Source organism: Boleophthalmus pectinirostris, unplaced genomic scaffold, assembly GCF_026225935.1.
Source record: "Boleophthalmus pectinirostris isolate CB_2022bp ecotype Guang Dong unplaced genomic scaffold, ASM2622593v1 HiC_scaffold_6, whole genome shotgun sequence".
Lineage (NCBI taxonomy): Eukaryota > Metazoa > Chordata > Actinopteri > Gobiiformes > Gobiidae > Boleophthalmus > Boleophthalmus pectinirostris.
Window position 1 is genome coordinate 42,119,315 of NW_026571447.1, and position 25,000 is coordinate 42,144,314.

The 25,000-nt window shown below is 49.9% G+C and overlaps 2 protein-coding genes across 2 annotated transcripts; one reads left to right on the forward strand and one right to left on the reverse strand.

Moving 5' to 3' along the window:
* Nucleotides 1-9,562: 9,562 nt before the first annotated feature.
* On the reverse strand, nucleotides 9,563-12,951 carry mrps12 (mitochondrial ribosomal protein S12). Its single transcript, XM_020934321.2, has 3 exons — nucleotides 12,784-12,951; nucleotides 11,844-11,938; nucleotides 9,563-10,409 (listed from the first exon to the last, which is right to left on the reverse strand). Exons 2-3 carry the CDS (start codon nucleotides 11,935-11,937, stop codon nucleotides 10,030-10,032), a joined length of 474 nt encoding a protein of 157 aa, XP_020789980.1. The 5' UTR covers nucleotide 11,938; nucleotides 12,784-12,951; the 3' UTR covers nucleotides 9,563-10,029.
* Nucleotides 12,952-14,171: 1,220 nt separating this feature from the next.
* tmem116 (transmembrane protein 116) lies at nucleotides 14,172-24,890 on the forward strand. The gene is made up of 13 exons (XM_055163947.1): nucleotides 14,172-14,269; nucleotides 15,070-15,131; nucleotides 16,636-16,682; nucleotides 16,862-16,919; nucleotides 17,669-17,776; nucleotides 20,795-20,899; nucleotides 21,337-21,386; nucleotides 21,924-22,007; nucleotides 23,230-23,365; nucleotides 23,496-23,640; nucleotides 23,773-23,852; nucleotides 23,953-24,117; nucleotides 24,393-24,890. The coding sequence occupies exons 1-13, from the start codon at nucleotides 14,263-14,265 to the stop codon at nucleotides 24,888-24,890; spliced, it is 1,545 nt and encodes a 514-aa protein (XP_055019922.1). The 5' UTR covers nucleotides 14,172-14,262.
* The last annotated feature ends 110 nt before the right edge of the window (nucleotides 24,891-25,000 follow it).

Consider the following 25,000-nt stretch of genomic DNA (forward strand, 5'->3'; position numbering starts at 1 on the left):
ATTTTCTTCTTTTTGGTTTTATTTTGAAAAACAGATGAACGACTCATGGACTGAACGGTTCTGATCTGAGTTCTGGTAAACAGGGAGTGTTAAAGGTCTTTGTGCTCACAGTTGTCTGCTCACGGATCAATACTGAGGGAGGTTCAGTGGCCCCGAGTAAACCTCAGACCCCAGACCCAGACCCAGACCCAGACCCCAGACCCCAGACTATATAAGCCGCTCCTCTGGCTCCTGCTCTGAGTCCTGAGTCCTGAGTCCTGGGTCCTGGTCTGAGTCCTGTTCTGAGTCCTGGTCTGAGTCCTGGTCTGAGTCGTGAGTCCTTTGGGTCCAGTGGAGTCATGTGTGTGCGGGTGCTGCTCCCGGTGCTGCTGGCCCTGGTGGGACTGGCCCGGTTCGGATCGGCCCAGAGCCCAAACACCCTGGAGCTGCTGCAGAAGCTGCGCAGTGACCTGAAGGATCTGCAGGGGGAGCGCGCAGGTGAGAGAGGAGTCTTTATTCTCCTTATTCTGTCCTATTTGTGTCTGTGGTTCCGGGATCATCCAGATCAGCCCGGATCCTGCGCCTGAATCCACATCTGGACCTTAAGAACCAAACAGACCAATCAGACGCTTCATTTACACCAGAGTCACAACAGGTTTGATTGACAGCGTCGCCAAAGCAACGGACAGGAGGGGGCGGGACCTTCAACAGCCTCACTCCTGATTGGCTCTTTGGTTGCTAAGATACTTTCCAGTCCTGGGTCAGTCCTGGTTCAGTCCTGGTTCAGTTCTGGGTCAGTCCTGGGTCAGTCCTGGTTCAGTTCTGGGTCAGTCCTGGTTCAGTCCTGGTTCAGTTCTGGGTCAGTTCTGGGTCAGTTCTGTTCAGTGTGTTCGTTCTGGTGTTTTGCAGTACGTGAGCGTCTGAAGGCGGCTGAGACTGAACTGAAGAGACTCAGAGGTGAGAGTCTCTCCCCAAAGTGTTCAGAATAAAATAATAATAATGATAATAATAATCTAAACTTAAACATGTTTCAGATGTTCCCAAAGTGGCCTTCGCTGCGTCTCTCGGAGGAAACGGGCTCCAGAAAACCACGTCAGGAAACAAAGATCTGATCTACAGAGACGTCCTCACCAACATCGGCAACGCCTACAACCCCCAGACAGGTGCACCCTGACCACGGACAGGTGCACCCTGACCCCGGACAGGTGCACCCTGACTCCAGACAGGGCACCAGGGCGACAGTGCACCCTGACCCCGGACAGGTGCAGACTGACCACAGGTTAACCACTCTGCCACACACACACTGTGCACACAGTGTGATGTTGTGCTGGTGTGTGATGTTTGTGTTTTGTGCATCAGTGTGTGATGTTGTTGTTGTTGCGTCAGGTGTGTGTTGTGTGTTTGTGCGTCAGGTGTGTGATGTTGTGTTGTGTGTTGTGCGTTTGGTGTGTGTGTTGTGTGTTGTGTGTGTTGCGTGATGTGTGCGTCAGTGCGTCAGGTGTGATGTGATGTTGTGTGTTTTGTGTGTCGTCAGTGTGTGTATGTGTGTTGTGTGTGTGTTCAGGTGTGTGATGTGTGTGCGTCAGTGTGTGTCAGGTGTGTGTGTGTGTGTGTTTGTGCGTGCGATGTGTGTGTTTGTGTGTGTTGTGCGTCAGGTGTGTGATGTTGGTGTGTTTTGTGCGTCAGTGTGTGATGTTGTGTGTTTGTGCGTCAGGTGGTGTGAGGTGTGTGATGTTGTGTGTTTGTGTGTTGCGTCAGGTAGTGTGTGTGAGTGTGTGTCAGGTGTTGTGATGTTTGTGTGTTGTGTTGTGTGTGTGTGTGCATCAGGTGGTGTGTCGGTGTTGTGTTGTGTTTTGTGTGTCAGGTGTGTGATGTTTGTTGTGTTGTGCGTTTGTGCTTCCGGTGTGTTTGTGTGTTTTTGCGTCAGGGTGTGTGATGTTGTGTGTCAGGGTGTGGGTGTGTTTGTGCGTTCAGGTGTGTGATGTGTGCGTCAGGTGTGTGATGTTGTGTGTGTGTTGTGGTCAGGTGTGGATGTTGTGTGTTTGTGCGTCAGGTGTGTGATGTTGTGCGTAGGTGTGTTGTGTTGTGTGTTTGTGTTGTTGTGTTGTGGTTGTGTTGATTATGGGTGTGTGATGTTGTGTGTTTGTGCGTCAGGTGTGTGATGTTGTGTGTTCAGTGTGTGATGTTGTGCGTCAGGTGTGTGATGTTGTGTGTTTGTGCGTCAGGTGTGTGATGTTGTGTGTTTGTGCGTCAGGTGTGTGATGTTGTGTGTTTGTGTGTCAGGTGTGTGATGTTGTGTGTTTGTGTGTCAGGTGTGTGATGTTGTGTGTCAGTGTGTGATGTTGTGCGTCAGGTGTGTGATGTTGTGTGTTTGTGTCAGGTGTGTGATGTTGTGCGTTTGTGCGTCAGGTGTGTGATGTTGTGTGTTTGTGTGTCAGGTGTGTGATGTGTGTGTCAGATGTGTGATGTTGTGCGTCAGGTGTGTGATGTTGTGTGTTTGTGCGTCAGGTGTGTGATGTTGTGCGTTTGTGTGTCAGGTGTGTGATGTTGTGTGTTTGTGCGTCAGGTGTGTGATGTTGTGTGTTTGTGCGTCAGGTGTGTGATGTTGTGTCGTCAGGTGTGTGATGTTGTGTGTTTGTGCGTCAGGTGTGTGATGTTGTGTTGTTGTGTCGTCAGGTGTGTGATGTTGTGTGTGTTTGTGTGCGTCAGGTGTGGATGATTTGTTGTGTTTGTGGTTGTGCGTCAGGTGTGTGATGTTGTGTGTGTTGTTGTTGTGTGAGTTGTGTGATGTTGTGTGTTTGTGCGTCAGGTGTGTGATGTTGTGTGTTTGTGCGTCAGGTGTGTGATGTTGTGCGTTTGTGCGTCAGGTGTGTGATGTTGTGTGTGTGTTGTGTGCGTCAGGTGTGTGATGTGTGTGTCAGGTGTGTGATGTTGTGCGTCAGGTGTGTGATGTTGTGTGTTTGTGTGTCAGGTGTGTGATGAGGTGTGTGATGTGTGCGTCAGGTGTGTGATGTTGTGTGTTTGTGCGTCAGGTGTGTGATGTTGTGTGTTTGTGCGTCAGGTGTGTGATGTTGTGTGTTTGTGTGTTTGTGCGTCAGGTGTGTGATGTTGTGTGTTTGTGCGTCAGGTGTGTGATGTTGTGTGTTTGTGCGTCAGGTGTGTGATGTTGTGCATCAGGTGTGTGATGTTGTGTGTGATGTGTGTGTTGTGCGTCAGGTGTGTGATGTTGTTGTGTGTTTGTGCGTCAGGTGTGTGTGTTTGATGTTGTGTGTGTTGTGCGTCAGGTGTGTGATGTTGTGTGTGTGTGTGCGTCAGGTGTGTGATGTGTGTGTGTTGTGTGTGTCAGGTGTGTGATGTTGTGTGCAGGTGTGTGTGTTGTGTGCGTCAGGTGTGTGATGTTGTGTGTTTGTGTGTCAGGTGTGTGATGTTGTGCGTCAGGTGTGTGATGTTGTGGTGTGTCGTTGTGTGTTGTGTGTCAGGTGTGTGATGTTGTTGTGTTGTGTGTTTGTGCGTCAGGTGTGTGATGTTGTGTGTTTGTGCGTCAGGTGTGTGTGTTGTGTGTTTGTGCGTCAGGTGTGTGATGTTGTTGTGTCGTCAGGTGTGTGATGTTGTGTGTTTGTGCGTCAGGTGTGTGATGTTGTGTGTTTGTGCGTCAGGTGTGTGATGTTGTGTGTGTGTGCGTCAGGTGTGTGATGTTGTGTGTTTGTGCGTCAGGTGTGTGATGTTGTGTGTTTGTGCGTCAGGTGTGTGATGTTGTGTGTTTGTGCGTCAGGTGTGTGATGTTGTGTGTTTGTGTTGTGTGTGTCAGGTGTGTGGTGTGTTGTCGTCAGGTGTGTGATGTTGTGTGTTTGTGCGTCAGGTGTGTGATGTTGTGTGTTTGTGCGTCAGGTGTGTGATGTTGTGTGTTTGTGCGTCAGGTGTGTGATGTTGTGTGTTTGTGCGTCAGGTGTGTGATGTTGTGTGTTTGTGCGTCAGGTGTGTTCACGGCGCCGGTTCGTGGTGTGTACTACGTGCGCTTCACGGCGAACGCTCCCACAGAGTTTCCCATGAGCGCCGTGTTGTACCGGAACGGCGCCCGGATCGAGCTCATCGCTCACGAGCAGCCGTCGGGTCCCGGCAGCGACACGGCCTCCAACGGCGCCGCCCTGCTGCTGGACAAGGGAGACACGCTCAAGATGGTCCTCTGGCACCAGACGCACATCTGGGACAACTCCAACCACCACAGCACCTTCAGCGGCTTCCTGCTCTTCCCCCTGTGAGTCTGTAGGGAGCAGTGTTCACCTGTCGGTCTGTAGGGAGCAGTGTTCCCCTGTCGGTCTGTAGGGAGCAGTGTTCACCTGTCGGTCTGTAGGGAGCAGTGTTCCTCTGTCGGTTTGTAGGGAGCAGTGTTACAAAACTGTGGTGTCAAATGGAGCTGATATGGATGTAAACGTCATGACAAAAAAACAGGACTAGACCTGGACTAGACCAGGACTAAACCAGGACTAGACCAGGACTAAACCAGGACTAGACCAGGACTAAACCAGGACTAAACCAGGACTAGACCTGGACTAGACCAGGACTAAACCAGGACTAGACCAGGCTGTGGTCTCTCCTCCTGCTGCACTAGAGCAGAGTTTTTTTTACATTTGATCCAAAACAACACGACGCTGAACAATGCTACGAGTATCACACATGAAGAACATCAGACTGGAGAAGGACGAGCGTCCAAGTGGGCGTGTCCCGGTGGGCGTGTCCCGGTGGGCGTGTCCCGGTGGGCGTGTCCCGGTGGGCGCGTGTGTAGCGTAAACAGGAGAAGAGCAATAAAATTGTGACTTGAAAATAAAAGATTAAAGTTTCTTCAAACCTGAATCAGTCCAAATAAACTTCAGTCTTTGTCGAGGAGAAAATTCAGTTTGTCGACTGGACAAAAGTGAGTTTGGTTGAAGACGTTGCTCAGTTCGTCCAAGCTGCTTCTTCAGTTCTGTCAGACTCTGGTGACTCTTCCTTCTATCTGCAGGAGGAGCTAACTACACTGAAACTCCTCTGGAACTAACACACACTTGTTTACAGTTTGTGTTTGTTAGTTGGGTCTGTTGACCTGTACAGGGTGTGGGTCTAATGAACAGAACAGTTCATGTCCATAATGGAGCTTCCACACCTAAAGTGTGTGTTAGTTCCAGAGGAGTTTCAGTGTAGTTAGCTCCTCCTGCAGATAGAAGGAAGAGTCACCAGAGTCTGACAGAACTGAGGAAGCAGCTTGGACGAACTGAGCAACGTCTTCAACCAAACTCACTTTTGTCCAGTCGACAAACTGAATTTTCTTCTCGACATGATTCTACCTGAACGACTGAGGGATTCTTCACACATTTCAGAGTCAGAGAAGAAAGGACCAGAACCTGGAGAAACATTTGAGAAGAACAGTTTGGAGAACAGCTCTGATTTAAACTCTCTTGTCGTTGTTGTTGTTGACAGGGTGGATGAGCCTCCACAGACAGACCTGGACTCTGAGCTGAAGGAGCTGCAGGCTTCACTCTCTGTGCTCCAGCAGGAGAACCAGGGTAAGACCCACAACATCTGTCCCACCACCAGATCTAAACCAGGTCTATAACAGGACTAGTCCTGGTCTAATCTGAGAATAAAGCAGGTCTAAAGCAGGTCTAAAGCAGGTCTAAAGCAGACCTGCTCCAGGTCTAGATGTAAACTCCATCATTTCCACACAGCACATAGTCTGAGAAACACTGATCTAATGTGACGTCCAAACATCTGCGCACACGTCTGAAGGACATAAACCTCTGACACTGTTTGTGTTTCAGAGCTTCAACAGAGACTCAACGCCACAGAACAAACCCTGAAGGACGTAACAGGTCTGAACCAGGACTAAACCAGGACTAAACCAGGACTAAACCAGGACTAAACCAGGACTAAACCAGGACTAAACCAGGACTCAACCAGGACCGAAACCAGGACTGAAACCAGGACTAAACCAGGATGAAACCAGGACTAAACCAGGACTAACCAGGACTGAAACCAGGACCAACCAGGACTAAACCAGGACTAAACCAGGACTGAAACCAGGACTAACCAGGGACTAAACCAGGACAAACCAGGACTGAACCAGGACTAAACCAGGACTAAACCAGGACTAACCTCCTGAAACCAGACCGAACCAGGACTGGGCTTCAGGAAAAAGGGACTGATGAAACCAGTCTCAACCAAATCGCCTTCCCCCACTCCTAGGAAAACAGAAACAGGTGCATGACACAGATTCCCAGTGACCCTTTGTGTGCGTGGACAGGGTGACCCACCCGGACAACCCACCCTGACCAGGACCCATGGTGCAGAGACACCAGACACCCTGACCACATGCACACCTGACCCAGACAGGTGCACCTGCCCAGAACTGACCCTGGACAGGTGCCCTGACTGACCCAGACAGACAGGTGCACCCAGACTGAACTGACCACAGTTTGTACACCTGACACCGGTGTTGTGTGCAGGACAGGTGTGCACCCCGATGTTGTGTTTGTGCAGACAGGTGACAGTGATGACCCCATGTGTGACTTGTGCACCAGACAGGTGCAGTGCATGTTGACTGGTGTGCACCCAGTGCTCAGGTGTGTGACCCTGTTTGTGTGTTTGTGTGCGTGATGAGGTGTGTGATGACAGTTGTGTGTTTTGTGCGTCCATGGGTGTGTGATTGTGTGTTGTGGACAGTGTTGTGTGATGGTTGTGTGTTTGTGCGTCAGGTGTGTGCCCCAGTGTGTTGTGACGTCACAGGTTGTGTGATGTTGTGTGGTGTGTGTGTCAGGTGTGTGATCCAGGTGCGTGTGTGTGTTTGTGATCGTCAGGTGTGTGTGTGTGTGTCAGTGTTGATGTTGTGTACAGGTGTGTGTGATGTTGTGTGTTGTTTGTGTCGTCAGGTGAGGTGTGTGATGTTGTGTCAGTGCGTCAGGTGTGTGATGTTGTGTGTGGTGTCAGGTGTGCGTCAGGTGTGTGATGTTGTGTGTTTGTGCGTCAGGTGTGTGATGTTGTGCGTCAGGTGTGTGATGTTGTGTGTTTGTGCGTCAGGTGTGTGATGTTGTGCGTCAGGTGTGTGATGTTGTCCAGGTGTGTGTGTGTGTGTGCGTCAGGCGTGTGTGATGTTTGTTTGTTGGTCAGGTGTGTATGTGTGTTTTGTGCGTCAGTGTGTGTGTGTTGTGTGTTTGCGCGTCAGGTGTGTGTGTGTCAGTTGTGATGTTGTGTGTGTGCGTCAGGTGTGTGATGTTGTGTGTTGTGAGCGTCAGTGTGTGATGTTGTGTTTGTGCGTCAGGTGTGTGATGTTGTGCGCCCGGTTCGTGCGTGGTTGTGTGTGCGGTGCGGCGAACGGACGAGTTTCCATGGCCGTGTTGTACCGGAACGGCGCCCGACGAGCTCATCCGCTCACAGCAGCTCGGGTCCCGAGCGGAGCGACACGGCTCCAACGGCGCCGCCCTGCTGCTGGACAAGGGAGACACGCTCAAGATGGTCCCTCTGGCACCAGACGCACATCTGGGACAACTCCCAACCACCACAGCACCTTCAGCGGCTTCCTGCTCTTCCCCCTGTGAGTCTGTAGGGAGCAGTGTTCCCCTGTCGGTCTGTAGGGAGCAGTGTTCCCCTGTCGGTCTGTAGGGAGCAGTGTTCCCCTGTCGGTCTGTAGGGAGCAGTGTTCCCCTGTCGTAGGAGCAGTGTTCAGTGGTCTGTAGGGAGCAGTGTTCACCTGTCGGTCTGTAGGGAGCAGTGTTCACCTGTCGGTCTGTAGGGAGCAGTGTTCCCCTGTCGGTCTGTAGGGAGCAGTGTTCACCTGTCGGTCTGTAGGGAGCAGTGTTCCTCTGTGAATCTGTCATGAAAAATAAAAGTTGTAATTGTGCGTTGGATTGTTTTATTTCATTCTAAAGGGTTGTGATGCTAACTGGAGGCACTGCTCTGACAAACACAGAGTCCAGACGTCTACAGAAGCCGACAGGGTCACAACAAACACAAACGCCGTAACAAATACAAAAGCCACAACACATTCAAAAGCCACAACACATTCAAAAGCCACAACAGAAGTGAGGGCAGGACTCTATTTTCCGTCGGACCGATCAAGCAGCAAGTGAAGAAGAAGAACTACAACGTGAAACGAATAACGATAAAACAATAAATTACTTTTACTTACGTTTCCAACTTCTCCGTTCCTTTACTTTTCATGTTGTAGTTCTTCTTCACTTGACGCTTGTGGCTTTTACGTTTGTGTTGTGGCTTTTGTATTTGTTGCGTCGTTTGTGTTTGTTGTGACTCCTGCAGACGAGACAAACACAAACACAGAGTTCAGGGATGTGACGATGTGACTTTCACACAGATCAGAAACACTCACGAGAGTCGAAGTGTAAAGATGTTTCACACAGCAGTCGGACGTTTCCCGCTGAAGGTCTGTGGAACATCCTGTGTGTGTAAATGTGTGTTGTGTGTTGTGTGTGTTGTGTGTGTTTGAGTGTATAGTTGTGTGTTGTGTGTGTTTGTTTGTTTGTGTGTTTGTGTGTTTGTTGTTGTACTTTTGTAGATCTTTGTAGTTGAAATGGAGGGTCTTGGTGATGGAGATGATCTTCGCTGCTTTAATCTTTACATATTTACACTTTAAATGTTCATTAAACTGTGTCGTCCTTTTACAAATAAATAAATAAATAAACAAAGAAATAAATAAACAAACGCAGAGTCCGGCTGCTCAGGTTAAATGTCACAAAGTCAGAGTCAAAGTTTCTCTGAGAAGTGAAATATGATAAAAAAGTTGCTGGTGTAAAAGTTCTACTGACGTCTGGAGTTTTAGAAAAGAACATTTATCGTCTGTTGTGCAGAATCAGTCCAAGAAAACAACAAAACAACTAAATAAAAAACTAGAAAAGCAGAGAGCGCAGACCTCCGCCAAGGACTAAACCCATTTTTTATATACATTGCGATAAAATCCGTCTTCTGGATCAGAGTTTGGAATATGAAAGAGGATCCCATTGTCCATCCCTGAGTCACATTTCATGGGGTTTGGTCAATAATTAATCGAGATATTGAGAAACAAAATTTTTGGCCCCATTTACCACAATGTTAACTAAAATTTAAAAGTGATCCAGAATCCAGGATTTCTTCCGGATCAACCCCAAAATGAAATCAGTTCTTCCTTTTCACATTTCCAACAAATCCTGAAAATTTCATCCAAATCGGTCCATAACTTTTTGAGTTATGTTGCTAACAGACAAACAAACAAACAGACAAACAAACAAACAAACAGACAAACAAACAAACAGACAAACAAACAAACAAACAAACAGACAAACAAACAAACAGACAAACAAACAAACAAACAAACAAACAAGACAAACAAACAGACAAACAAACAAACAGACAAACAAACAAACAACAACAAACAAACAAACAAACGCCGGCAAAAACATAACCTCCTTGGCTGAGGTAATAAAACATGAAAGAAAACTTTTATTCAAGTTCTGCTGTTACACATTTGTGCCACCAGAGGGAGACACTGCCCCAGGTCCAGATGAACCAGTCCTGATGATTTAGGAAGGAAAAGGACCAAAGGACAAAAGGACAAAAGGACAAAAGGACACAGGCGCCTCAGGGTCTGGACCAGAGTCTGGACCAGAGTCTGGACCAGAGTCTGGACCAGACCAGGAGAAATAATCAGAAAGACTCAAGTTTTTTTTTTTCAATATATTTGGGGAATATTTCAGACAATTTCACAAACGTGTAAAACATAAAACAGAAGATCAGAGTCAGAGTCTGACCTTCGCTCGTTTACAGTTTTATACTGAAGAGTCACCGCAGTCCACCAGTGTCTGCAGACCCAAAACCAGGTCCAAACCAAGTCCAAAACCAGGTCCAACCCAGGTCCAAAACCAGGTCCAACCCAGGTCCAAAACCAGGTCCAAACCAGGTCCAAAACCGGGTCCAAACTGGGTCCAAACCCAGGTCTAAACCGGGTCCAGACCGGGTCTAAACCGGGTCCAGACTGGTCCAGACCGGGTCTAAACCGGGTCCAGACCGTGTCCCAAACCCGTCCCAGTGTCAGTGCTTCTTCTTGACGACGTGGGCGCAGTCGTACTTGCCCCTGACCACAGTGAGCCGGACCCCGGGCAGGTCCTGGGTCCGTCCTCCTTGGACCAGGACCACGTTGTGCTCCTGCAGGTTGTGTCCCTCCCCGGGGATGAAGGCCACCGCCTCCTTCCCGTTGGAGAGGCGGACGCGGGCGCACTTCCTGTTGGCAGAGTTGGGTTTCTTGGGTTTTCGGATCATGGTTTTGAGCACGACGGCTTTGAGCTGCGGGCGGCTGAAGGTGGCGCCGGGCGCGGGCGGCGGGCGCTGGGGTCTGCCCGCTCGGTGCATCTGGTTCAGAGTCGCCATCGCCGCGCGAGACGCCAGGGACGGCAGCGAGGCATGATGGGAAACTGAGAGACAAAACACACAGGAAACATTCAGCTGGAATCAAACACAGAACCACTTTTTAACTGTTTCAAGTTCAGGTTTTTCATAAAAATAAAACCTCAAAAACTGGTGAAAGTCTGAGTCTGACGTCCTCGAGTCTCTTGGATTTGATATTTTCCTACAGAAACTCAAAACGTTTCATTTAAATTTACCTTTGGTCAGGCAAAATATAAAAAGAAAAACATTGTGTTTCTAGAAAATATATTTTAAAAAACAGAATGTAACAAGTGTGACTCATGAGTTTTTTACAGAAATGATCTGCCACATGTTCATCAGATTTGGAAATAATTCAAATAAAATATTTATTAGAAAAATGAAGAAGTGATTTTGTGTCACGGTGACAAAAACAGAACAAACTCACACAAAAAATTAAAATAAATAAAAAATAAAAATCATAAAAATATTTAAAATGCATCACAAGAATATGTAATGTTTACAAAGATGTGTCAGGTCCCTCCTCGTGTGTGTCAGGTCCCTCCTCGTGTGTGTCAGGTCCCTCCTCGTGTGTGTCAGGTCCCTCCTCGTGTGTGTCAGGTCCCTCCTCGTGTGTGTCAGGTCCCTCCTCGTGTGTGTCAGGTCCCTCCTCGTGTGTGTCAGGTCCCTCCTCGTGTGTGTCAGGTCCCTCCTCGTGTGTGTCAGGTCCCTCCCCGTGTGTGTCAGGTCCCTCCCCATGTGTGTCAGGTGCCCTCGTGTGTGTCAGGTCCCTCCCCGTGTGTGTCAGGTGCCCTCGTGTGTGTGTCAGGTCCCTCCCTGTAGTCGGTGGAGTTTAAAGTTCACACACGTGTGTCTGGGTCGTGGAGTCTGGACATGTTCACATACGTGTGTCTGGGTCGTGGAGTCTGGACATGTTCACATACGTGTGTCTGGGTCGTGGAGTCTGGACATGTTCACATACGTGTGTCTGGGTCGTGGAGTCTGGACATGTTCACATACGTGTGTCTGGGTCGTGGAGTCTGGACACGTTCACATACGTGTGTCTGGGTCGTGGAGTCTGGACACGTTCACACACGTGTGTCTGGGTCGTGGAGTCTGGACACGTTCACATACGTGTGTCTGGGTCGTGGAGTCTGGACACGTTCACATACGTGTGTCTGGGTCGTGGAGTCTGGACACGTTCACACACGTGTGTCTGGGTCGTGGAGTCTGGACACGTTCACACACGTGTGTCTGGGTCGTGGAGTCTGGACACGTTCACACACGTGTGTCTGGGTCGTGGAGTCTGGACACGTTCACACACGTGTGTCTGGGTCGTGGAGTCTGGACACGTTCACACACGTGTGTCTGGGTCGTGGAGTCTGGACACGTTCACATCATTTAAAACATTTTCCAAATCTAATGTGAATTTGATTTTTTTCAGAAACTGCAGCGTCAGGTCAAAGGTCAGAGACAGGACTGACCTGAGAGCAGCGAGGTCACAGAGGTCACAGAGGTCACAGAGGTCACAGAGGTCAGTGAGGTCAGCACAGGCCTCAGCTTCAGCAGTGACATCATCCTGAAACAGATCAGATCCAGACTTAAACACAAAGGTCAGACCCTGACACTCGACCTTCTGCTCAGCTCCTCAGGTTCTTGGTTCTCAGGTTCTTGGTTCTCAGGTTCTTGGTTCTCAGGTTCTTGGTTCTCAGGTTCTTGGTTCTCAGGTTCTTGATCCTCAGGTTCTTGATCCTCAGGTTCTTGATTCCTCAGGTTCTTGATCCTCAGGTTCTTGGTTCTCAGGTTCTTGGTTCTCAGGTTCTTGGTTCTCAGGTTTAATCTTGAGTCTGGGTCGAGTTTGATTTGAGCTCAAACTCTGGATAAAACTTTATTAGAACATTTACAGACGAACAAACCTGAAGAAATCAGAGCAGGAAAAAACATCCATGAACCAAGTGATCTTTAGAAACCAGAACTAAACCAGAACTAAACCAGGTCTAAACCAGGTCTAAACCAGGTCTAAACCAGGTTTAAACCAGGACTAAACCAGGACTAAACCAGAAGTAAACCAGGTCTAAACCAGGACTAAACCAGGACTAAACCAGGACTAAACCAGGACTAAACCAGGACTAAACCAGGTCTAAACCAGGACTAAACCAGGACTAAACCAGGACTAAACCAGGTCTAAACCAGGACTAAACCAGAACTAAACCTGGACTAAACAGAGGAGCATGAATCGTGTTTGTTTAATTCTTCTGTTTTTAGTCTCAGATTAAACTCACTGAGAGTTTTTTATTTTTATTTACACCAAACCCGGAGTGAAACAGTTTAAAACTCTGAACATCTGAACATCAGAACATGTTTAGTTTCTGTGATGTTTGGGTTTTAGCTCCGGTGCTAATCTCTCACAAACCGCACATTTACCTGAGCCAAACGCGCGGGTCCGGGTCACGTGTCCTCTGCTGCTGCGTGCGCGTGCGTGCGCGTGCGTGTGCGTGCGTGTGTGTGCGTGTGTGTGCGTGTGTGTGCGTGTTTATTCCCGCATGTCTCCGCACGAAGCCGCAGAAACAGAAACGCAGCGCGACACTGAAGCGTCAGGTGAAGGACTCCGGGCCCGGGCGGAAGTGCGTCTGCTGCGGCGAGAGAAACGGAACAGCGCCCCCTGGAGCCCCGGAGACACAGAGCACCAGAACCAGAACCAGACCAGGACTAAACCAGGACTAAACCAGGACCAGACCAGGACTAAACCAGGACTAAAACCAGGACCAAACCAGGACCAGACCAGGACTAAACCAGGACCAGACCAGGACTAAACCAGGACTAAACCAGAACTGAACCAGAACTGAACCAGAACCAGACCAGAAGTAAACCTGGACTAAACCAGGACCAGACCAGGACTAAACCAGGACCAGACCAGGACTAAACCAGGACTAAACCAGGACCAGACCAGACTAAACCAGGACCAGGACTAAACAGGACTAAACCAGGACCAGACCAGGACCAGGACCAGGACTAAACCAGACCAGACCAGACCAGGACTAAACCAGGACTAAACCAGGACAGAAACCAGACCAGACCAGGACTAAAACCAGACCCAGGACCAGGACCAGGACCAGGACTAAACCAGGACCAGACCAGGACTAAACCAGGACCAGACCCAGGACTAAACCAGACCAGACCAGGACCAGGACTAAACCAGAACCAGAAACCAGGAACCAGACCAGGACTAAACCAGGACCAGACCAGGACTAAACCAGGACCAGAACCAGGACTAAACCAGGACCAGACTAAACCAGAACTAAACCAGGACCAGACCAGACTAAACCAGGACCAGACCAGGACTAAACCAGGACTAAACCAGGACTAAACAAACCAGGACCAGAACCAGGACTAAAACCAGGACCAGACCAGGACCAGGACCAGGACGACTAAACCAGGACTAAACCAGAACTAAACCAGACCAGACCAGACTAAACCAGACCAGACCAGGACTAAACCAGACCAACCAGACTAAACCAGGAGCAGACCAGGACTAAACCAGAACTGAACCAGAACCAGACCAGGACTAAACCAGGACCAGACCAGGACTAAACCAGAACTAAACCAGAACTGAACCAGAACCAGACCAGGACTAAACCAGGACCAGACCAGGACTAAACCAGGACTAAACCAGGACTGAACCAGAACTGAACCAGAACCAGACCAGAAGTAAACCCGGACTAAACCAGGACTAAACCAGGACCAGACCAGGACTAAACCAGAACTGAACCAGAACCAGACCAGAACTAAACCAGAACCAGACCAGAACTAAACCAGGACTAAACCAGGACTAAACCAGAACTAAACCAGGACTAAACCAGGTCTGGACCAGTTCTAAACGACCAACGACAGGTGCTCTCTTTAATGACAGGTGAGTTTTACCTGTCGCAGGTGCAGTTCTGGGCGTCTTGGTGACACTGGTGCACAGACCCACTGCAGCAGACTATAGGGACAGATAATACTCCCTACAATTGTACATCTCACCTTTATGTCACAGAGAAGCCTCTTATATGAAAATGTTTTATTTTTGTTTTTGTTTTTAATTTTATTTGTATTTTTTATTATTTATATATTTTTTTCTATTTTGACTTGTACATTTACATTTATATAATTATGTTTTATTTCACACGTGTCTTTTTTGTAATTATTTGAAATGTATCTTACAATTTATATTTTGATATTATTATTATTATTATTATTATTATTATTTGTGAATCAATCATTTTATCTAAATCTTAAGCGTAAGAGAGGTCAGTGGGCGGGGTTATCTGCAGAAGGGGCGTGGTTATCTATAGAAGGGGCGTGGTTATCTGCAGAAGGGGCGTGGTTCTCTGCACAGGGGGCGTGGTTCTCTGCAGAAGGGGCGTGGTTCTCTGCAGAGGGGGCGTGGTTCTCTGCAGAGGGGGCGTGGTTCTCTGCAGAGGGGGCGTGGTTCTCTGCAGAAGGGGCGTGGTTCTCTGCAGAAGGGGCGTGGTTCTCTGCAGAGGGGGCGTGGTCTGGACCCTGCGTGCGTCTCCAGTCACAGTGAAGCGCGTTTAAAAAGGTTCAACTTTTTGCTGAATCCTGAAGCGGAGTCAAAGGAAACGCTCCTGGTTTTCAGACTCGGACTCGAGCTTCGGGTTTTTGTGGATTTTATTTTTAGGAAACGTTTTTATTTTTTGTTCTTCTTAGTTTTTTGCGTGATGTGGGCCGGAGTGAAGCTGAACTCGAGCGCGGAGCAGGACTGGACTCAGGTCAGTTTGAGTTTTACACAAATATATTTTTATTTCAGTCCGAGGTTTGGATCCGGATCAAAAAATGAAACTGCAAAAACAAAACTGTGTCTGTAAAAATATTTACCCTGCAGGTGTCAGACTGAAACTGAAAAAAAAGTCCTAGTTTAATTCTGGTTGAGTCCTGGTTTAGTCCTGGTTTAGTTCTGGTTTAGTTCCTGGTTTAGTTCTGGTTTAGTTCTGGTTTAGTCCTGGTTTAGTTCTGGTTTAGTCCTCTGGTTTAGTCCTGGTTTAAGTTCTGGTTTAGTCCTGGTTTAGTCCTCCTGGTTTAGTTCTGGTTTAGTCCTGGTTTAGTTCCTGGTTTAGTCCTGGTTTAGTTCTGGTTTAGTTCCTGGTTTAGTCCTGGTTTAGTCCTGGTTTAGTCCTGGTTTAGTCCTGGTTTAGTCCTGGTTTAGTTCTGGTTTAGTCCTGGTTTAGTTCTGGTTTAGTCCTGGTTTAGTCCTGGTTTAGTTCTGGTTTAGTCCTGGTTTAGTTCTGGTTTAGTTCTGGTTTAGTCCTGGTTTAGTTCTGGTTTAGTCCTGGTTTAGTCCTGGTTTAGTCCTGGTTTAGTTCTGGTTTAGTCCTGGTTTAGTCCTGGTTTAGTCTGGTTTAGTCCTGGTTTAGTTCTGGTTTAGTCCTGGTTTAGTCCTGGTTTAGTCCTGGTTTAGTCCTGGTTAGTCTGGTTTAGTCCTGGTTTAGTTCTGGTTTAGTCCTGGTTTAGTTCTGGTTTAGTCCTGGTTTAGTTCCTGGTTTAGTCCTGGTTTAGTTCTGGTTTAGTCCTGGTTTAGTCCCTGGTTTAGTTCTGGTTTAGTCCTGGTTTAGTCCTGGTTTAGTTCTGGTTTAGTCTTGGTTTAGTCCTGGTTTAGTCCTGGTTTAGTCTTGTTTTAGTCCTGGTTTAGTCCTGGTTTAGTTCTGGTTTAGTTCTGGTTTAGTCCTGGTTTAGTCCTGGTTTAGTTCTGGTTTAGTCCTGGTTTAGTCCTGGTTTAGTCCTGGTTTAGTCCTGGTTTAGTCCTGGTTTAGTCCTGGTTTAGTTCTGCAGAGCTTTTCACTTTCTAAAACAACTTTTGGAAACACCTGTTTTTTGGGGGGGATTTTTTGTTTTTTCACTTCATCATTTACTTTCTCCTTTTCTCCTCCTCGTCTTGTCCTCGTCTCTGGTCTCAGCTCAACCCCGATGTGTTTAGACCTGGTCTGGTACCAGGACTGAACCAGGACTGAACCAGGACTGAACCAGGACCTGATGTGTTTGGTCCTGGTCTGGTCAGTCTGGTACAGATGAGATCTGATGGTCTTCATGTTTAGACCAGGACTAGGATCAGGACCAGGACCATGATCAGGACCAGGACTAGGATCAGGACCAGGACCGTGATCAGGACCAGGACTAGGATCAGGACCAGGACCATGATCAGGACCAGGACTAGGATCAGGACCAGGACCATGATCAGGACCAGGACTAGATCAGGTCTCAGTCTTGGTTTTGTTGTAGGTTTCTGTGGCGCTGAGATGGACCCAGTTCACTGCGTCGTGTCTCAGGTCAGAACTTTTCATCTTTAACAAACTGATGATGTAAAAATAAAACTGTGGTCGACTTTAGACCAGGACCAGACCAGGACCAGACCAGGACCAGACCAGGACCAGACCAGGACCAGACCAGGACCAGGCTCAGATCTGGTCCCGGTCCTGGTCTGATGTCGACTGTTTGTTTGTTGCAGTGTTTTTGGGTCGAGCTCCATCATCGTCTGTGTGACGTCCCAGAGACTCCGGACTGAGGTCTGAACCAGGACTAAACCAGGACTAAACCAGGACTAAACCAGGACTAACCAGGACTAAACCAGGACTAAACCAGGACTAAACCAGGACTAAACCAGGACTAAACCTGAACTAAACCTGAACTAAACCTGAACTAAACCAGAACTAAACCAGGACTAAACCCGGACTAAACCCGGACTGAACCAGGACTAAACCAGGACTAAACCCGGACTAAACCAGGACTAAACCCGGACTGAACCAGGACTAAACCTGAACTAAACCTGAACTAAACCAGGACTAAACCAGGACTAAACCCGGACTGAACCAGGACTAAACCAGGACTAAACCCGGACTGAACCAGGACTGAACCAGGACTAAACCTGAACTAAACCTGAACTAAACCAGGACTAAACCAGGACTAAACCCGGACTGAACCAGGACTAAACCAGGACTAAACCTGAACTAAACCAGGACTAAACCAGGACTAAACTCAGACTGAACCAGGACTGAACCAGGACTAAACCTGGACTAAACCCGAACTAAACCAGGACTAAACCAGGACTAAACCCGGACTGAACCAGGACTGAACCAGGACTAAACTCAGACTGAACCAGGACTAAACCAGGACTGAACCAGGACTAAACTCAGACTGAACCAGGACTAAACCAGGACTGAACCAGGACTAAACCAGGACTAAACCAGGACTAAACCCGGACTGAACCAGGTCTAAACCCGGTCTAAACCCGGTCTGTCCTGGTCTCTGTCCTCAGTCGGTTCCGGTGCTGTGGCTCTGTGCTTCTCTTCTTCTTGTGTCGCTCTTGTGGCTCGTGGCGTCCGTCGTGTTTGACGGCTGCTCGTGGCTCCGCCCCCTTGAACAGGTGAATTCTGGGTAATGTTGTTTTGTTTTGCGTCACTGAGGAAACCAGGAAAACTCAGGTGTTGTCGGTTGTTGATTAGTTCAAACATAAACCGTAAATATAAACGGACGATGCGCCAAACAAAGAGTCTGTAGTTTCGCCGCAGGATTCAGAGTGAGAAAAAGGTTTATAGTCTGGAATTTACGGTAAATGTTTCTGTGTTTATTTAGTGAAAGAACGTCAGTGATTCAGATTATACATTATATAATAACAACTTTTTAATCTGATTCTACAGAAGCCGTGAGGGTCACAACAAACACAGACGCCGCAACAAATACAAAAGCCACAACACATTAAAAAGCCACAACAGAAGTGAGGGCAGGACTCTATTTTCCGACGGACCGATCGAGCGTCAAGTGAAGAAGAAGAACTATAACGTGAAAAGTAAAGGAACGGAGAAGTTGGAAACATAAGTAAAAGTAATTTATTGTTTTATCGTTATTCGTTTCACGTTGTAGTTCTTCTTCTTCACTTGCTGCTCGATCGGTCCGTCGGAAAATAGAGTCCTGCCCTCACTTCTGTTGTGGCTTTTTAATGTGTTGTGGCTTTTGTATTTGTTGTGACCCTCTTGGCTTCCGTAGATTTGAGATATTCAGCACAACACGGACGGTTCAGAAACCCTGTGGTGACCTGAAGGACCTGAGGGACCTGAAGCAGGAGCGTGTTTCACTCTAAACTCCAGACTCTTTGTGCCTTTGGGGGAAGCACCAGTTTCACATTTTTAAATTCTGCTGTTTTATTTTTGGAAATTTTCGTCTATAAAAATCTCCCCGAGGTTTTGAAGTTTCACATCATTTTTCAAACCGACACTAAACAGGAAGTCGGGTTTTTCAAAATAAAACTCACTTCTGCTTCAGGTTCCACCACAAGAGACCAAACCAGGACCAAACCAGGACCAAACCAAAACCAGGTCTAAACCAGGACTAAACCAGGTCTAAACCAGGACCAAACCAGGACCAAACCAGGTCTAAACCAGGACCAAACCAGGACTAAACCAGGACTAAACCAGGACTAAACCAGGACTAAAGCAGGTCTAAACCAGGTCTAAACCAGGTCTAAACCAGGTCTAAACCAGGACCAAACCAGGACCAAACCAGGACCAAACCAGGACCAAACCAGGTCTAAACCAGGACCAAACCAGGACCAAACCAGGTCTAAACCAGGACCAAACCAGGACCAAACCAGGACTAAACCAGGTCTAAACCAGGTCTAAACCAGGACCAAACCAGGACCAAACCAGGACTAAACCTGGACTAAAGCAGGTCTAAACCAGGTCTAAACCAGGTCTAAACCAGGACTAAACCAGATCTAAACCAGGTCTAAACCAGGTCTAAACCAGGACCAAACCAGGACCAAACCAGGACCAAACCAGGACTAAACCAGGTCTAAACCAGGTCTAAACCAGGTCTAAACCAGGACCAAACCAGGACTAAACCAGGACTAAAGCAGGTCTAAACCAGGACCAAACCAGGTCTAAACCAGGTCTAAACCAGGACTAAACCAGGACCAAACCAGGACTAAACCAGGACTAAAGCAGGTCTAAACCAGGACCAAACCAGGTCTAAACCAGGTCTAAACCAGGACTAAACCAGGTCTAAACCAGGTCTAAACCAGGACTAAACCAGGACTAAACCAGGACTAAACCAGGTCTAAACCAGGACTAAACCAGGTCTAAACCAGGACTAAACCAGGTCTAAACCAGGTCTAAACCAGGTCTAAACCAGGACTAAACCAGGTCTAAACCAGGACTAAACCAGGTCTAAACCAGGAATAAAGCAGGTCTAAACCAGGTCTAAACCAGGTCTAAACCAGGTCTGAACCAGGTCTTGGATGTGGGTCAGGTCTGGGTTGTTTTAAATCAGTGTTGACAGTTTGACCCGGTTCTTTTGTTTTGGTCCAACGAAGCGTTTAACTCAAAAACAAGATCCAGACCTGGTTTAGTCCCGGTCTAGTCCTGGTCTAGTCCTGGTTTAGTCCTGGTTTAGTCCTGGTCTAGTCCTGGTTCAGTCCTGGTCTAGTCCTGGTTTAGTCCTGGTCTAGTCCTGGTCTAGTCCTGGTTTAGTCCTGGTCTAGTCCTGGTCTAGTCCTGGTTTCTGGTCTAGTCCTGGTTTAGTCCTGGTTTAGTCCTGGTCTTAGTCCTGGTTTAGTCCTGGTTTAGTCCTGGTTTAGTCCTGGTTTAGTCCTGGTCCTGGTCTAGTCCTGGTTTAGTCCTGGTTAGTCCTGGTCCTGGTTTAGTCCTGGTTTAGTCCTGGTCTAGTCCTGGTTCAGTCCTGGTTTAGTCCTGGTTTAGTCCTGGTCCTGGTCCTAGTCCTGGTTTAGTCCTGGTTTAGTCCTGGTCTGGTCCTAGTCCTGAGTCCTGGTCTAGTCCTGGTCTAGTCCTGGTCTTAGTCCTGGTTTAGTCCTGGTCTCCTGGTCCTGGTTTAGTCCTGGTTAGTCCTGGTTTAGTCCTGGTTTAGTCCTGGTTTAGTCCTGGTCTAGTCCTGGTTTAGTCCTGGTCTAGTCCTGGTCTAGTCCTGGTCTGGTCCTAGTCCTGGTCTAGTCCTGGTTAGTCCTGGTTAGTCCTGGTCTTTTAGTCCTGGTCTCGTCCTGGTCTAGTCCTGGTTTAGTCCTGGTTAGTCCTGGTTTTAGTCCTGGTTTAGTCCTGGTCTAGTCCTGGTCCTGGTTTAGTCCTGGTTTAGTCCTGGTCTAGTCCTGGTCTAGTCCTGGTCTAGTCCTGGTTTAGTCCTGGTTTAGTCCTGGTCCTAGTCCTGGTCTAGGTCTAGTCCTGCTCTAGTCCTGGTTTAGTCCTGGTTTAGTCTGGTGTAGTCCTGGTTTAGTCCTGGTTTTAGTCCTGGTTTAGTCCTGGTCTAGTCCTGGTCTAGTCCTGGTCTAGTCCTGGTCTAGTCCTGGTTTAGTCCTGGTCTAGTCCTGGTTTAGTCCTGGTCTAGTCCTGGTCTAGTCCTGGTTTAGTCCTGGTTCAGTTTCTGTTTTCTGTTTCAGATTTTCTTTTTCAGTTGTTTCTTTTTTTCTCTGAATTTCGTCTGGACTCAGTTTGTTTCCATCAGAGCCCAGTTCACCTGCCGCCTCAGCGGAGCCCAGGGACAGGTAACACACGCACCTGCCACCGCACCTGCCACCGCACCTGCCACTGCACCTGCCACTGCACCTGCCACCGCACCTGCCACCGCACCTGCCACTGCCACCTGCCACTACACCTGCCACACCTGCCACCACCTGCACCTGCCACCGCACCTGCCACTGCACCTGCCACTGCACCTGCCACTGCACCTGCCACTGCACCTGCCACTACACCTGCCACTGCACTGCACCTGCCACTGCAACCTGACACTACACCTGCCACTGCACCTGCCACTGCACCTGCCACCGCACCTGCCACTGCACCTGCCACTGCACCTGCCACTGCACCTGCCACTGCACCTGCCACTGCACCTGCCACTGCACCTGCCACTGCACCTGCCACTGCACCTGCCACCTGCACCTGCTGCTTTAGTTCCCTCGGTTCATGTGTTTTGTTCTTGCAGGTTTCCAGCAGAGTCGACTCCAGACGGAAGAAGGAGGTTCTGCTCTGTGGGTCAGTCTCTTTAACAGACGTTTCTCCTCAGACGTTTCTCCTCAGACGTTTCTCCTCAGTCGTTTCTCCTCAGTCGTTCCTCCTCAGACGTTTCTCCTCAGTCGTTTCTCCTCAGACGTTTCTCCTCAGTCGTTTCTCCTCAGTCGTTTCTCCTCAGACGTTTCTCCTCAGACGTTTCTCCTCAGACGTTTCTCCTCAGTCGTTTCTCCTCAGTCGTTTCTCCTCAGTCGTTCCTCCTCAGTCGTTTCTCCTCAGTCGTTTCTCCTCAGTCGTTTCTCCTCAGTCGTTCCTCCTCAGTCGTTCCTCCTCAGTCGTTTCTCCTCAGTCGTTTCTCCTCAGTCGTTTCCTCCTCAGACGTTTCTCCCCAGACGTTTCTCCTCAGACGTTTCTCCTCAGTCGTTTCTCCTCAGTCGTTTCTCCTCAGTCGTTCCTCCTCAGTTTCTCCTCAGTCGTTTCTCCTCAGTCGTTTCTCCTCAGTCGTTTCTCCTCAGTCGTTTAAGTCTTGTTTTGTTTCTTTTCTCTTTTGTTCTTTTTCAGTCTGGTTCCTGTTCTCCTGACGACTCCACTGTTCGTCCAATCAGAGCACAGCACCTGTCAGACCAACACCACCGCCCCTGACAGGTGAGGCAGGTGTGACAGGAGAGACAGGTGTGACAGGTGTGACAGGTGAGACAGGTGTGGCAGGTGTGGCAGGTGTGACAGGTGAGACAGGTGTGGCAGGTGAGACAAGTGTGACAGGTGAAACAGGTGTGACAGGTGTGGCAGGTGAGACAGGTGTGACAGGTGAGACAGGTGTGGCAGGTGACACAGGTGTGGCAGGTGACAGGTGTGGCAGGTGACACAGGTGTGACAGGTGACACAGGTGTGGCAGGTGAGACAGGTGTGGCAGGTGACAGGTGTGGCAGGTGACACAGGTGTGACAGGTGACACAGGTGTGACAGGTGTGACAGGTGTGGCAGGTGAGACAGGTGTGACAGGTGTGACAGGTGAGACAGGTGTGGCAGGTGACACAGGTGCGACAGGTGTGACAGGTGTGACAGGTGACACAGGTGTGACAGGTGTGACAGGTGCAGCAGGTGAGACAGGTGTGACAGGTGTGACAGGTGACACAGGTGTGACAGGTGACACAGGTGTGACAGGTGACACAGGTGTGACAGGTGACACAGGTGTGACAGGTGACACAGGTGTGGCAGGTGAGACAGGTGTGGCAGGTGAGACAGGTGTGGCAGGTGACAGGTGTGGCAGGTGACACAGGTGTGACAGGTGTGACAGGTGTGGGCCAGACAGGTGAGACAGGTGTGACAGGTGTGACAGGTGAGACAGGTGTGGCAGGTGACACAGGTGAGACAGGTGTGACAGGTGTGGGCAGGTGACACAGGTGTGACAGGTGTGACAGGTGTGGCAGGTGAGACAGGTGTGACAGGTGTGACAGGTGACACAGGTGTGGCAGGTGAGACAGGTGTGGCAGGTGACAGGTGTGGCAGGTGACACAGGTGTGACAGGTGACAGGTGTGGCAGGTGAGACAGGTGTGCAGGTGACACAGGTGAGGTGACACAGGTGTGGCAGGTGAGACAGGTGTGGCAGGTGTGACAGGTGTGACAGGTGAGACAGGTGTGGCAGGTGAGACAAGTGTGACAGGTGAAACAGGTGTGACAGGTGTGGCAGGTGAGACAGGTGTGACAGGTGAGACAGGTGTGGCAGGTGACAGGTGTGGCAGGTGAGACAGGTGTGGCAGGTGACAGGTGTGGCAGGTGACACAGGTGTGACAGGTGACACAGGTGTGGCAGGTGTGACAGGTGCTGTTTCTGAGCGCGCTCAGATCAGGTTTGTCTCGTGTGGCAGGTGTTTGCTCCTGGACGCCGGTGCCCTGTTTGTGACATCACAGCACCAACAGCCAATCAGAGCCTGTCGTCTGCTCCAGGCCTACTGTAGCTCCGCCCTCCTCTGCAGCTTCCTGCTCACGCTCGCCGGGATCACGGTAAAGACCAGGACTAGACCAGGACTAGACCAGGACTAGACCAGGACTAGACCGGGTCCAGACCAGGACTGATCCAGGTCCAACCCAGACCTGGTGCAGACCTACGGTCTGACGTGCCGGTGTGTGTCAGGGGTTGCTGGTTCGATCCCGCGCTTTGCTGCGTCGGCTCGTGTCGTGTGGAGGGTTCGTGAGTGTCCAGCAGAGGGCGCTGCTCCGGGACATGGACCGAAGGACGGTGCTGTACCCGCTCGTCTTCTTCTGCTGCTGGAGCCCAGGTGGGTCATGTGACAAGGGGGCGGGGGTGGAGGGGGCGGGGGGTGGAGGGGGCGGGGTTAGGGGGGCGGGGGTGGAGGGGCGGGGGTAGGGGGAGACATTCGGTCTCTGATCCGTCTCTTCTTCTTCTTCAGCGGTTCTCGTAGCGTCGCTCCGGCTCCTGTCGCCGTCTGGACCCCAGGGACCGACCGGAGCCGCCCTCTACATCACACAGGTACCACACCCAGACCCGGTCCTGACCCGGTCCAGTCCCGGTCCTGACCCGGTCCAGTCCCGGTCCAGACCCGGTCCTGACCCGGTTCCTCTGCTCTCAGGTTCTGTGCTGTGGCTCTCAGGGCTGGTGGGTCTCGTTGGTCTTTGGAGGATCCAGGTCCAGAGTTTTTCTCAGAGACGTTCAGACACAAACCCCCCTGACGAGGAACCAGAAGCACCGAGACTATCACAGCCTCCTGACCCGACCCGGACCAGACCCGGACCAGACCCGGACCAGACCCGGACCAGACCTGGTTTAGTTCTGATTGTAAAATGTGAATTTGTACAGAAATAAACTTTTTACACAAAAGTTTTTAGTTTGTGTTTTCTTCACCTCCTCCTCCTCCTCCTCCTCCTCTCTGTCTCTGACGAGGGGGACGGGGGGATGAGGGGATGAGGGGATGTGAGAGGTTCTAAGTTTCTTTTCTTTACAAACAAAAATCACATCAGTTCATTAAAAAAGTGAGTTTTAATAAATTTTATACAATATAAACAAAACAAGAAAGAACAAAATACACAAGAGTCTGAAAACTCTGAGTCCAAACTGGACGCCCACGAGTCTCAAAGACAGAGGACGCCCCCCCCAGAGGACGCCCCCCCCCCGGAGGACACCTCCCCCGGGGACGCCTCCCCCCGGAGGACGCCCCCCCCGGGAGGACGCCTCCCCCGGGGACGCCTCCCCCCAGAGGACGCCCCCCCCCGGAGGACACCTCCCCCAGGGGACGCCTCCCCCCGGAGGACGCCTCCCCCCCGGAGGACACCTCCCCCAGGGGACGCCCCCCCCCGGAGGACGCCTCCCCCCGGGGACGCCCCCCCCAGAGGACGCCCCCCCCGGAGGACACCTCCCCCGGGGACGCCTCCCCCCGGAGGACGCCCCCCCCGGAGGACGCCCCCCCCCAGAGGACGCCCCCCCCCGGAGGACACCTCCCCCCGGGGACGCCTCCCCCCGGAGGACGCCCCCCCCGGAGGACGCCTCCCCCCTGAGGACGCCTCCTCCTGAATCAGTCTTCAGTCTCAGTTTAGTTTCATTCTTCTGTTTCTCGTTCTTCATGTCGTTTTTCTCCTTTTTTCTTTGTCGTCTTTGTTATTTGACGTAAACTCCGCCCCTGA

Bases quoted from the DNA above. Each gene is read 5' to 3' on its own strand.
- tmem116 (XM_055163947.1), top strand. The intron at 21,387-21,923 runs GTCAGTCTCTTT...GTTCTTTTTCAG, and splicing joins AAGGAGGTTCTGCTCTGTGG to TCTGGTTCCTGTTCTCCTGA. The intron at 23,853-23,952 runs GTACCACACCCA...CTCTGCTCTCAG, and splicing joins CCGCCCTCTACATCACACAG to GTTCTGTGCTGTGGCTCTCA.
- mrps12 (XM_020934321.2), bottom strand. From the start codon at position 11,937: ATGATGTCACTGCTGAAGCTGAGGCCTGTGCTGACCTCACTGACCTCT. The intron at 10,410-11,843 runs GTCAGTCCTGTC...TTTGTCTCTCAG, and splicing joins TGTGACCTCGCTGCTCTCAG to TTTCCCATCATGCCTCGCTG.